Here is a 13,563-nt window from a genome sequence, read left to right as displayed (position 1 = left end):
ACCTTATGCTCGGCAGGGGTGGGGAGGGGAGAGAGACGGCGGCATGTTGGTAAAATGGCTTCAGAGAGCTGCTGTGCCCTGCATCCTTTCCAAAATATATGTATTGTGTATTCATTCTCACTCTGATTAGTTCTCTCTAATTACTCTGGCTCGCCTATGTGCAGAACAGCTGTTCCGACTGGCTATTTTGCATCAGTCAACGCGCAGCGCGAGCGAGAGAGACGAAATGTGTTGTTTTTGAGTCTCACGCAGGTAGCTCTTGAAACGTGTGCTTTGAAAATGTGTTACTACGTCACACAACACTAGAACATTTAGAACGTGCCACGCGCCATTTGTTTTTGTTTTTTGGCGCTTTTAGACACTGGTTTACTAACCCGTGACATTTACGAGACTACGAATTCCGTAACATACAAAGTTCTGACCATGTCATGTCCCTGTCATCCAACTTCAGTAAACTCGAATAAATTACAGCATGAACCGATTGAATGAAAAAGCCTTTCTCTGACCCCACTTCATCAAAAATTGATTTCAGTGCGCTTAGCAGGACAATGTCGGATGTTTTAACGTGTAACACCACCCGGAACTTGTATCACTGCCCGGAAACGACCACTGTGAGGCGAACAGAAGTACCCGAAGGAAGACGGGGGCACTAAAAATTGACACGGGGCGGAAAATATTTGGCCGACCATAATCCGCATAAAAATTAAGCGGAAAACGGCCTGGAAGGGCAGTTTCGGTCGAATATTTTAGGGTGAGAAGGCCATCGCGCGAGGTTGAGCGTTAGCGAGCGCCAGCGGAAATTGGGGTTTGTGTTACGGATCGAAAGCGATGGAGAGGCCTGCGAGAGTGTTTTTCCACGGGATGAGGAAAAATGACCTGCTAACCTGAAATCGGAAACCGCCTTTGTGCACATCTACGCTTTCGGCGCCCTTTTTAGCATTATTATTTTCACGCATTGCTCTTCAAGAGGACTTTCTCCGTTCACGAGCAGGTGGGAGACCAAAGCTTTTGAATGCATTCTGTTGCAATCTAAAAGGGTACGACGTCTTTATTTAGCTAGCTAAGAGGCTAGCAGAGTGAAGTGGGCTTTATAGCCGGAATTCATCTGATAGGATGTCTGCACTCACTGCCACTTTCTTGTTTATGTTTGTGTTTTTTGTCATGTTGTTCCTCTACGCAACGCGCAGCATGCGGACGTTTGAACTAAATTAGTACGACATAACGCCAAGTTGTATGTAATTTTAACAGATCTGATTTTGCTCTAATTTGTTATTTCGAAACTTTTTGCTGTGCCATAGAGGGATGTGATTGAAAAAGAGAATTCGGCTCTTCCCCTCTCCCTGATCCCCCTCCACAGTGCACACAACCATCCCGAAAAACAGTCAGCGCTTTTCTTTCAACCTGCAAAGGATTTGGTAAGTTTAATTTCAGTTATTTAATTCTATTTAATCGAAGTTGCGTGGATATTTTGTCAGTTGTATTGACATTGTACCTTCATTTGATTTTCTTTGCTGAGCCCTTGATTTTAACGGTTTTTTTTTTTTTTTTTTTCTGATTATTGATTATTTTTTTCCATGCATGTTCTTGCATTAGAGTTATTGGTATTAGAGGCACCAGTGTTTTGGTTGCATTTCAGTTCATTTTGACAGGTACAAAGACTTGACAGATATAAGGATTTTGACAGATATAAGGATTTGATTTCTAAACACCAGATTGTATAGGAATGTATATTATAGTTCAGTATCTATCCATCTATCTGTCTGTCTGTCTTTAAACTTATATTTGTATATTTATATGCAATTTTAAAATATATTTAATCAAGGTGAAAACAATGTAAATTTATTCACTTTTGACAGCTGTTTGTTTCTTTAATACATAGATTGCTATACAAGTGTGAATTTACTACTAAATTCACACTTTCTGTTTATGTTGAAAAACCACCAGTGGTATTTTAACCCTTTCACGCATAGTGGTCACTACAGTGGACAGCTATTAAAAAAGCATTTTCTTGAATTTGCACGGGTTTTTATGGCAAAGTTGCACATCAATCTCTTCATTGGACCCTGGTGCATCATCCTATAAATGCAACCAAGTGGCAAGCCTTTGTGTTTCGATTTTTTCCCCCTCCAAACCAAGATGGCCAAGGGTCAGTCAGACATGCCAAGTTGCTCCAGAATATCCACCCATTCCTTCTATCCTAGGAGACTCTTGTAGGTAAAAAAAATATTGCAGCATAAAGCAATATCTAATGAGTCATATCACAGTAAAATTTTCCAAGTTTTGATTTTAGATTGAGAGAAAACTCTGATTAATCACATGTCTACTGTAGTGGACATCATGCATGCAATGGCTATATTTCAGCTACAATTCATAATTATAATGTGAATATTGTTTTTGAAATTTAAAACTTAAAAACTTAATATGCATTGACTTTTTTCTACTGTAAATGTATTTGTATTATTAGAATGTAATTTTCATTGACATCGAAAAAAAGTCATGTGAATACATAACGTATGACACTTGTAATGCATTACTTTACTTGTTAGATCAAAAAGTAATCTGATTTTATAATGCATGTTATTGTAATGCGTTTTTTTACTAATAACATCAAAAAGTAATCTGATTACGTAATGCATGTTACTTTTAATGCGTTTCTTTACTCATAACATCAAAAAGTAATCTGATTACATAATGCATGTTACTTGTAATGCGTTTCCTTTCTCATAACATCAAAAAGTAATCTGATTATGTAATGTGCATTATTGTAATGCGTTTTTTTACTCATAACATCAAAAAGTAATCTGATTACGTAATGCATGTTACTTGTAATGCGTTTCCTTTCTCATAACATCAAAAAGTAATCTGATTATGTAATGTGCGTTATTGTAATGCGTTTTTTACTCATAACATCAAAAAGTAATCTGATTACATAATGCATGTTACTTGTAATGCGTTTCCTTTCTCATAACATCAAAAAGTAATCTGATTATGTAATGTGTGTTATTGTAATGCGTTTTTTTACTCATAACATCAAAAAGTAATCTGATTACATAATGCATGTTACTTGTAATGCGTTTCCTTTCTCATAACATCAAAAAGTAATCTGATTATGTAATGTGTGTTATTGTAATGCGTTTTTTTACTCATAACATCAAAAAGTAATCTTATTACATAATGCATGTTACTTGTAATGCGTTTCTTTACTCCTTACATCAAAAAGTAATCTGATTAGGTAATGCACATTACTTGTAGTTAATTACTTGTTAGATCAAAAAGTAATCTGATTAGGTAATGCATGTTACTTGTAACACATTAGTTTACTTGTAACATCAAAAAAGTAATCTGAATGGGTTATGTATGTTACTTGTAATGTGTTACCCCCAACACTGATCATTTCAGATGAGATTGAAAAAACGTATCGCTAGGTTTTCTCAGAGGAGGGCTATGATAGAAATGTGCATGTCCATCTTGAACATAATCATAATTATCAGCTAATAAGGGTAAATCCCCATACTCTGGTGCACTGGAGGGGGCATCTGAGTGGTTTCCACAGTTGTACCTTGACAGGCTGTAGATAATTCTGATGGAATCACGTCCTCATGTTCTGATATCATAGATACACGAAGTGCAACTTGTATGAAGTTGTATGAAGCCATTGCAATATTTTGCAGTTATATTTTTTGCATATATTTTATAGTTTTCACATTATTTGATATAATTGCATTGATTAGTTTGTTAAATTCACATACTTTATCTGTTTGATTATTGTCTTATATTTAATACAGTATATCTTCAGTTTAAACCAACCGCATGCTGTCCACTCAAGTGGACATCTGAAGATCTCTTTGAAAAATTTGTAAAAAAATAAAATAAAAATCAATTCTTGTTTTTCATGCCCTAAGAGCAATAAAAACACATAGGAAAAAAATCCTGACTGAGGTTATCATATTTCATGCATGAAAGTGTTAAAGTAGTTTCAGCTCAGTTACTTTTGTTTTGACTGATAGAAGGATTTGATTTGTGCAGATATTGTGCATTTGATATGGACAGATTTAAGGACTTGTAATGAGCATTATGTATTGGAATGTGTGGATGTGTGTTTGGCTGGTGTGGTTTTGCCTTCAGTATTTATTTATCTACCTGTCTGTCTTTAGAAATCTATTCAAGGTAAATGCAGGAAAAGTGGGTCATTTACATTGAGTAAATCAACCAGTGGTCATTTAAATAGTTTAAACTCAGTTACTTTTGACAAATATAATGTCTATCAAAATCAAGTCCTTATTAGAATTTCTAAGGACTGTTTTGTTTGGAAAGTATGAATATGGACAGTTTATTTATTAATGAAGATATATATTTTCTTAGTTCTTAAGTTATGTATTTTATGAAGTATACTTAATATTATGAGGTTGCTTAGAATAAATTTTGCTCGTGTCGTAAAGCTTACTTATCTGACAATGTGATGCACAGTTTATCTCAGACCTAGATGCACCTGATAACTTCACACTGATTTTAACCTGGTAACATGTTATTTGGATTAGCCCTCAGAGGTCAGGCATTATGATTTAGTTAATCTGTCAGTATTACTATACTGTAGTGTTGTTGTAATAATATGTTTTCAGTAGTTGTTACTATTGCAATTTCATGTTATTTAATACCAATATTGATACTACAGCAAAAAAAAAAAGCAATTTCTCTATTATATGCTATATACTAACATAATTATTAAAACTGAATTTGCATTGATTAAAACAACCAGTGGTATTTTTGAAAGCTGTAAGGACTTCTAAGGACTAATTTAGGTTTGAGTGTGTGTGTTTTAGCTGGTCTATTTATCTATCTGCTTTATCACCGACACTAAATACCGTAATGTTGTAAAATATTATTACAGTTTAAAATATCTATTTTCTATTTTAATGTAATGTAAAAAGGAATTTATTCCTGTGATGATAAAGCAGCCATTATTCTTGATTCTTGAGAATCTTCATTTTAATATGCTGTTTTGGTTTTCAAGAAATGTTTATTATCAATAGTGAAAACAGTTGCATTTTTTGTGTGTGTGGAAATTTTGATACAATTTTCAGGGTTCTAAATAGAAATTTCAAAAGAATCTATTTACTTGAAAAAGTGTAAAGTTTTCTGTTTGCATTGAGTAAAATGCAAAATAAATACATAAAAACAGCTGAAGCTTAGTTACCTTGCATTCCTTAAAGGAATGTATGAATGAACGTGGACAGTTTCTATTAATGAAGGTGCTTTTTGTTTGCTCGGTTAAGTTATCATGTGTGTGTTATACATGAATAATGTTTGCATGTCATAAAACTATTTGGCAACATAGATAAGATGAAGTTATGTTGGCCTCATTCTAAATAAAATGTCTCTTTAATGTGAGGTGTTTATGGTTGGTTTTCTGTCAATACTATTTTATTGGTAACAATATTGAGCTATTGAAAAATTACATTTAACATGCTCCCTTATGTAAGTAGTTATTAAAGCTAAATATTAATGTACATATTTAAACATTTAATTGAACTGCTATAAGATTTTCTGAATAATAAATGTTGGTATTATTGTAGTGCCAAAGTAACAGAACTTCTGATATCCCGGTTTCAAATGTTTTTTACAGTATAACTGCTCATGCTTCTTTTTGCTAAAAATCTATTATGATATATGTTTTGTGTCAGAGTTGTCTTATGATGTATGTCTTTAATCTGTTTTAGGATTTTGTTTGTGGTAGGAAGTGATTTATTTGTTTTGTGAATTGTTAAAGTTATGTTTTGCAGTGCTTTGGGAGTCATTGCTTATCATCTCTTATTAGTGTCAATCCTTTGATATTGTTTTGAAATATTTTTTTCCTTTGATTAAAAATCTTCTTACTATTTTTGATCTCCCTTTTCTCCAAAACAGGACTGACAGGGCTCTGCCCAAAGCAGAGAGGAGGAAGAACTACTTGGTCATACCACTCTGCTGTGTTTGTGGTCTTCCAGCTGAGGTGCTATAGACAGAGGTTGGATACATCCTGTGGACTATCTGACCTTTCTCCTTTTCACTCCAACTTGGAACAATTAAAAAAAAGTTGCTCAACAGAATTTTCTCTTTAAATGAAGACATTACTGAGGAAATCAAAAAGTGGGACCATTTCATTCAGAAGTTGTCAAAGGAATACACCAATATCAAGAAAGAAAGACATTCCCTCATTGCTTCAGTTTTAAATGGCTTTCAACACTAAATGATTTGCTTTGTATAGATAAACACATTTTGTGAAGCAAATTTTCATGTGGTATTAGTACGTGTATTAGTAGATTAATACATGGTATTAGTACATTAGGACATGTTTTTACCGTTTTAACTGTAGATATAGTAATATTGAAAGACTAATGCAGACCTGTGTTTATTGCATTATATTGTAAACCACCTTTCACCCTTTTTTATATTTATAGATGATTATTTAATCCAAGACTTCCAGAGTTTTATCACATGTAGTGGCCCAATACTATAGCCAAAACTCTGTTTGTTTGGGATGGACAGTCACAACATCAGACAAATTATTCCCACACAGGCATTTTTTTTTTTACTGGAGCTGCTATCAGATTTCTTTAAAGCTTTATATTGATTATTAGTGGCCCTAGTACCAGATTTTTCTGCACGTCTTTTAGGTCAGATTACATTGTCCTCTTTACTGCAAGTAAACAGGGAAAAAAATCATAGTAACTACCCTCAACAGTGTGAGGGAGATGTTCCAGTTTGGAAAGTACCCTATGGACATTTTAGAAATGCTTAGTGGACACCAGGCTCACCAGTTCAAAGGACTGGGGCTGGAAAGACAGCTGCAGCACCAACAACAGGTCCAACTTCAGCACCAGCAGCAGCTTCAACAGCAGCAGCAACAACAGAGTGAGGCATCTGGTGGCCTCCTGTCTGGGCTTAGCCTTGGTTCCCTTCAAGGATCTAGAAGTAATGCATTTGCGGATTCTTCATCCTTATTTGCCAAAATGAGTGCACCCCCTCCACCTCTTCCACAACAAACTCAATCCTCATCCTCACAAAGCACCCGTAAATCAAGCAAGATGAGCAGCAGCAGTGGGAGTGGCAGTTCTGCCTCTGGCTATCCACAGTTCATACGCACATTTCACCCTGCTGAGGCTGCTCTAGCACAGGAGCAGCTTCACTCAGGAATGGGGCGTTTTGATTTTGCAGGAGGAAGTACTGGAGGAGGCTCTGGGGTAATTGGAGGAGTTGTAACATCAGCACCACCGCCACCACCCTTGCACCCTGGCCTCTCTGTTCCTCAGCCATCTCCTGGGCCATCCTCATCATCTCCCTCCCCTTCGAGTTCAACCACCACTTCTAATAATCCCCCCAGCAGTAGCAGCTCAGTGGCAGGATTAGTCGGAGCCCAGTCTGATGCAAGAAGTTTGCACCAGCAGTTCAGTTGCATGCTCGCTGCAAACCAATACCTGTTTTCTGGAGTGCCCACAAATGCCAGTTTAGAACAATTTCTAGTTCAGCAGGGTCCCCATAATCATCTCGGTCTTGCAGATTCAAATACAGGTCTTGCTCCTCCTCCAGCCCTCCATCCTTCGCACTCCCATGGCCATCCAACTCCCCAGCCCCAACAACAGCAGCAGCAGCTGCCACCTCATGCGTTGTCCCACCCTCACAGCCATGCGCATCCACACCACCCTCTACACCCTGCCCCCCAACCTTCACCTCTTGGTGGTTTTGATTTCCAAGGTATTCCTGTTCTTTCGTCTAATCAGCTGGCTTCCCTAATGCAACAAGAAGCAGGCTTGCCTTTGCCACTCCCACTCCATCTCTCCTTACAAAAAGATGATGGGAAAGGAGATAGTGGATCTGGGGCTGGAGGAAGTGGAGGTAGTGGCAGCAGGAGAAAGAAAGCCATGGCTGGCTACCTGCCCCAGAGAAAGACAGAGAATAACAGTAGCAGCAGTACAAGCAGTGCTAACTGCCATGCCAGCTCTGGGGCACATGGTCATGATGGGTCCTCTGGTCTTGTGGGAGGAGGTGGAGGGGTTGGTATGAGGGGTCTTGGTGGTGACCCCTCCTCCATCCTCTCTTCGTCAACACCGTCCTCCTCTTCTTCAACTGTCTCCTCCTCTTCTTCCTCTGCCCCATCTTCAAATTCTGCTTCTGTGCTGGTATCAAATATCTCTCAAAACCCCAAGCCTGAAAATCAGCAATCAATGACTCCCAATATCACACAGCCAGAACAAGAATCTCTCTTTCATTGTGGAGAATGTGGCAAGTCTTTTACCCACCTCACGAGCCTTCGCCGACACATACGCTGCCATGAAGAAGTCGGTGGTGGTCCCAACAGCAGCACAAACACAAACCCAAATCATCAGCATCAGTCAGATCTCCCTCACTCAACACAAGATGGAATTTCACAAAATGCTCACCATCAGCATGAGAATACAGACCCCATGTCTTCCACTTGCTCAAGTCCAGATAAGTCATACTGTTGCAATGAATGTGGAAAGGGGTTCAAGAAGAGAGGACACCTCCTTCAGCATGGCGTCATCCACTCTGGAGCTCGACCATATGCCTGCTCCGTCTGTGAGCGTTCATTCAACCGCAGAGAATCTCTCACTCGACATGAGAAAATTCATGAAGAGAAGCCCTACCGCTGCCCTGCTTGTGGCCGCTGCTTTAGAGAGAGCAGTTCTTTGCTTAACCATGCTGCATCAGGTAACTGTGGCAAGCCAGGGAGAAGATCTAGAAGCAGTGATGGTAGCTCAATAAGTTCAGTAGAGGGCAAGGTTGAAAGTGATTTTCCAGGTGGACAAATGGATGACACAAAAGAATTGGTATTTTGCAAAAATGAGGATGGCACAACAGGGATGTCTTGTGACAGTCTGTATTCACAGGGAAGAAGTGTTAATCAAAATCCTGTGTGCAAAACTGAAGAAAAGTATAATCCTGAGTATTCGAGAGATCCTTACCAAACATCCTACAGAGTCGATGACTATCGTCGTCAACAGGGCAACCCATCATCCTACTCTGGAGACTCCTGTAGCAACAGCATGTCAAGTTCAGCCCTTAGAAAAGCTCCTTTAGCCCCAACACTTCTTCCACACCCTCAAACTCAGCAGCACCATCACCAACCACAGTCTCATCTGCCTCTCTCCTCACTTTTGGATGACTCTGAAGATGAAGTCACTAGTAGTGCTATGTCTGCCATTGCTGCAGCTGCTGCTGCCTCCGTCTTGCCTGCTGAGATGAACAATACTGGGGGACGAGAGGAACGGAGAGACATTATCGGAGGTCTGTTAGGAGGGCTTGGGTTCGGGTCTATGGGTACCTCTTCATCTACATCTGCAGGAAATGGTGGGAATGAAGAATGCCTAAATGGTTCAATGATACCCTTATCTCACCCCACCCAACAGCAGCCTAACTCGCAGAATGCCAACAATCCTAATGCCAAACCCAAGCGGCCACGGAAGCCCAGACAGAAAAGAGAGCCGAGACCTGGTGGGGCTCCAGGAGAAGGAGTGAAACGTCGGAGAAGCAATGGTGCTGCTGGAGATGGTTCTGAAAGGCCTTATTTATGCACTGTTTGTGGTCGGGGCTTTAGCAGACGTGAGACCTTACGTCGACACGAACGTGTACATACAGGGGAAAAGCCATTTCATTGTGACATCTGTGGTAAAGACTTCCGGGAGCCGTTTCACCTTACCAAACATCAGACTGTTCACTCGGGGGAGAAAAACTACAAATGCACCCTCTGTGGAAAAGATTTTGGATATGCACAGAGTCTGAAAAGGCATGAAAAACTGCATCTACGGGGAGATTTCAAGCCAAGGCGAAGTAAAACCAAATCCGCTGCAAATCAAGGGGCACCCGCTAATCAAGATCAAGCCGATCAAACCAACCCTGGAGCTTACTACTCCTATTCTCAGGATAAAGTTCAAGGATCTAATGCTACTACAAGCAACCAACCCCCTCCTAAACTATATACTTGTGAGATTTGCTGGAAATCTTTCCGCCATCATTTCCACTTGACTGCCCATCACCAAGCCATTCATGAACATGGAGGGGAGAAACTTTTTTCATGTGAAGTGTGTGGTAAGGCATTTTCTTACTCCAACAGCCTGACCAGACATAGATTATCTCAGCATGGTTTGACTCGTACTGGGCCTACAACACAACCAACAGGAAATGAATCTATTGGAACTGCCCCATCTGTCTCCGAGAGTGAGGCTGCAACCAATGCACTCCTTCATATAACACCTGAAAGTGGCAGTCATGGTGTACAACAGTCCCATTCAACTATCGCTCTCACGCAGCATCCTCAGCCTGCTGGTTATTCTCCACTATTCTACACTCCAGAATCAGGACATCATAGTTCAAATGTGACTTCTCACCCCCAACATCTGCACTACTCAAACCCCACTATGGGTCCCCTCCATCTTCCACCACCAATCACAGGGAAGCAGCTAATGTATTCAGGGGTTCCAAGTAACACTGTTCATTCCACCCCACCTCATATCCACATTTCACCACCCCAGCACTCTCAACATCACCAGCAACAGCACCCTTTTTCGATGCAGTCTCAACATCTACAGCACAGCCATCAGGCCCTGGGAGATTCCACCCAGAAGAAGAAGAAAAAAAAAAAGAAAAAATATAAACTGGCTAGTAGCATGCAGTTGATGAGTGGATTCAATGCTTACGAAATTGCCAGGAGGCATATGTATTTAAAACGAAGGAAGTGCAGGCTTCAGCAGCAACAAAAGAGGAAGAAGTGGATAGCTCAGCTGAAATGGGCCAAGTTTACTGGAGGAGGGCTTGGTTTAAATGTAGGTGGAGGCACATGGCGTGTGGGGCGGTTAAGGTTTAGAGGCCTACGGTCTCTTATTGTTCCCTTAAAGTCATATACTTGCCCTATCTGTCCCTTTACAACTTTTTCAAGCCGCATAACTCTTTCAGTGCACCGTGTAACCAGGCATCCACCAAGAAAACATGGCCTTCAGACTCGCCTGTGTTGCATAGTCTGTGGAAAACGCTCTCGAAAGCTACTAACAGCCCTCCGTCATCGGGCCCACCACCTGTCTCAAGAGGCATTCTCTTGCTCTCAATGTCCCTCTCGATTCTGGAATGGCACCCTCCTACAGCGCCACAAATTTGCCTGTCGGCGTGTCAGTAGAGGAATCAGAATGTCAATAAAGGGGACTAATGTACAGAAGGTAGAGGACAAGACTGAAAGATCAACAGTAGTGACAGGTTACAGGCACTAAGTAAATTGGCATCTTAAGATAGTAGAAGGCCGATAAAAACTCATGTTTTTGAGGCAAGGATCACGTGCAAGTAGGCATAGAGGACTGGTGGAAATTGCCACACATTTAACTCCTTAAAAGTGGTCAGACTATAACCAAAGGAGTGCCTCGTGAAAATAAAAGACTCCATTCACGTGAAAACAAGCCTGTACCTAAAGAACCATCCATTATAGACATGGATCTCTAACACGGTTTCTCCAAAGGGGAAGAATATTCTAGAATATGGAACTGTTTTTTTTTCTCTTTCTTTTGTAGCACCTTTGTTGTAATGGTAGCATCTCTATCCTCTAAAAATGCATTCATTATGTATTTTCGTAACTTTATTTGTGCTGCAATGATGGATGCATACCAGTGAAAGTGAACTAATTTGAACAGTAACAATCTATTCTCTTAACTAGTTTCTCCCCAGTACTCAGAGCTTAACAGTATAGCCTTTGTTTACTCTCAATTATACGTAGCTTTTTTGTTAATTGTGGTGTTGTTTTGTCCCCCCACCCCACCCCCCCCAACTTTTGCTGTCTTCATGATAAAATGCAAATGTTTGACCTGGAACTGAAAGTTACTGGTGTTGGGGAGAGAATCAAGTACATAGTGTGTATTCCCTATGAACAACTTCAATTATGACAGTCCATGTTGATTTTAACAGTGTCTCAAAGAGGACTCGCTGCAGTGAAACTGTCAAAACGTGCAAAATATTCTGCAGAACTGATGCGGAGGGGACAGAGTGGTGTTCCTAATGCCATGTTCTTGTGTTTAATGTCATCTGTTTTTTAAGAAAAATGTAAAGAAACCTTTGCAGGTGTTTCTATGGCAAGTGTTAATGTCTTTGGTTGTGAGATTGGCTAGTGGGAGTGAGGAATAGCCAGTCTGTACTGTACAATGCGTATTATATTTTATTAAGTAACAGTTTGTTCTTTTTTTATTAATCAAAGTATACTTTTTTTTTTTTTTTTACTATTTTAGGGGTGGGTGGGTTTGTGGCAGGGCTTGTCATTGTAAGATGTGGGGAATATATGTATCAGTGTGATTTTTTTTTTTTTTTTGTTCCCTGCCCCTTTGATCTGTTAACCCAAACCACAGTTTAGCCCAGCTTTCCCAACACTATTGTACTCATTCTCAATACTTTACTTAGCTCTACTGTCCCAATGTTTTCCTCTCAGTAAACTAAAATACAAAATATAAATACTAAACCGCTGTTTTCTTTTTCTGAGTCAACAGTAATGTTGAGTTTCTCAGAAAGCAAATAAAAAGATAGAAAATGTGCAGTCTTCGTTTTACGAGTGTTTTGTTCATTCTGAATTTTTATCAGAAGCAGTGTTGCCTCTTCATGACGGTAAGCAGATTAGTTTAATTGGTTATTTATGGAATGTAAGTTAAATGATTTATAAACGTCAAATCAGGTGTAATGCACCTGGTGCCATGGTGCTGGATGTGGCTGTTTATGGCTTTACGTGTTGGCACATGCCCTATGCAGTGCCACACATTATTAGAGGTGGAGGGAAGAATGCCCTTAAGGGTACTTTGGTTTGGTGAGTCAGAGGAACACAACCGTCTGTTCACTTAGTTTCCCTCTTGGGTGTCTCCAAGCAAAAGTTTAATGAGTTCAATAAAGGACATCATCTCACATGACCTTAATTGAAATTAACATGAAACTGCAAGTTGCAAACAATGTACACTAGGTGGCAGTGGCCACAAATCAACTCGATTTGTCTTGCAAGGCTTGTACAGTGCAGGCTGTTGAACACAATCATGCAATTCTCAACCAACAATCCTTTTTTTTTGCCCCAGGATCATACATGTTACTTTGTACTAAAGTTTTCTGTACAAAAGTATTTTCAGATTTTAAGTAACTTTGTATTCTCATGTTTTGTTTTAGAACTGTTCTCCTTTACATTCAGGTTGAAAAGTCATAATCCATATACAGGTTTCCTACAGTCAAAGACCACCTGGATTTCTCTGCAATTTCAGGTAAAGTTGTGATATATTGGCCTGAAAAAAAGTAGTAATTGCATTTCCCATATATATATATATATATATTATAAAAACGGATTCTTCCGGGCCTAAAAGTCACAATTTACAAATTCACTCATATTTCTAGGTTCTCCATGACTGCAAACCCTGAATCATTAAGGAATGAAAGCCAATGGAAATTCACTTGTCAAAAGGGGTTCCATATATATATATATATATTAAAGTTCTTAATATGTGCAGTCAAAATCGTCTGTCTATGCATAACAATCCCTGTGGATGGAACATTCTTCTTATTTGT

At 39.4% G+C, this 13,563-nt stretch overlaps 1 protein-coding gene across 1 annotated transcript; it reads left to right on the top strand.

Annotated features, from left to right (window-relative positions):
* The first annotated feature begins 585 nt into the window (after positions 1-585).
* On the top strand, positions 586-12,559 carry znf865 (zinc finger protein 865). The gene is made up of 3 exons (XM_059509268.1): positions 586-991; positions 1,299-1,415; positions 5,905-12,559. Exon 3 carries the CDS (start codon positions 6,732-6,734, stop codon positions 11,253-11,255), a length of 4,524 nt encoding a protein of 1,507 aa, XP_059365251.1. The 5' UTR covers positions 586-991; positions 1,299-1,415; positions 5,905-6,731; the 3' UTR covers positions 11,256-12,559.
* Positions 12,560-13,563: the final 1,004 nt, after the last annotated feature.

The sequence above is a fragment of the Carassius carassius genome, chromosome 25 (genome assembly GCF_963082965.1).
Source record: "Carassius carassius chromosome 25, fCarCar2.1, whole genome shotgun sequence".
In the NCBI taxonomy this organism is placed as follows: Eukaryota; Metazoa; Chordata; class Actinopteri; order Cypriniformes; family Cyprinidae; genus Carassius; species Carassius carassius.
Note: the sequence above shows the minus strand (reverse complement) of the source record. Positions and strands in the feature narration are given on the sequence as shown.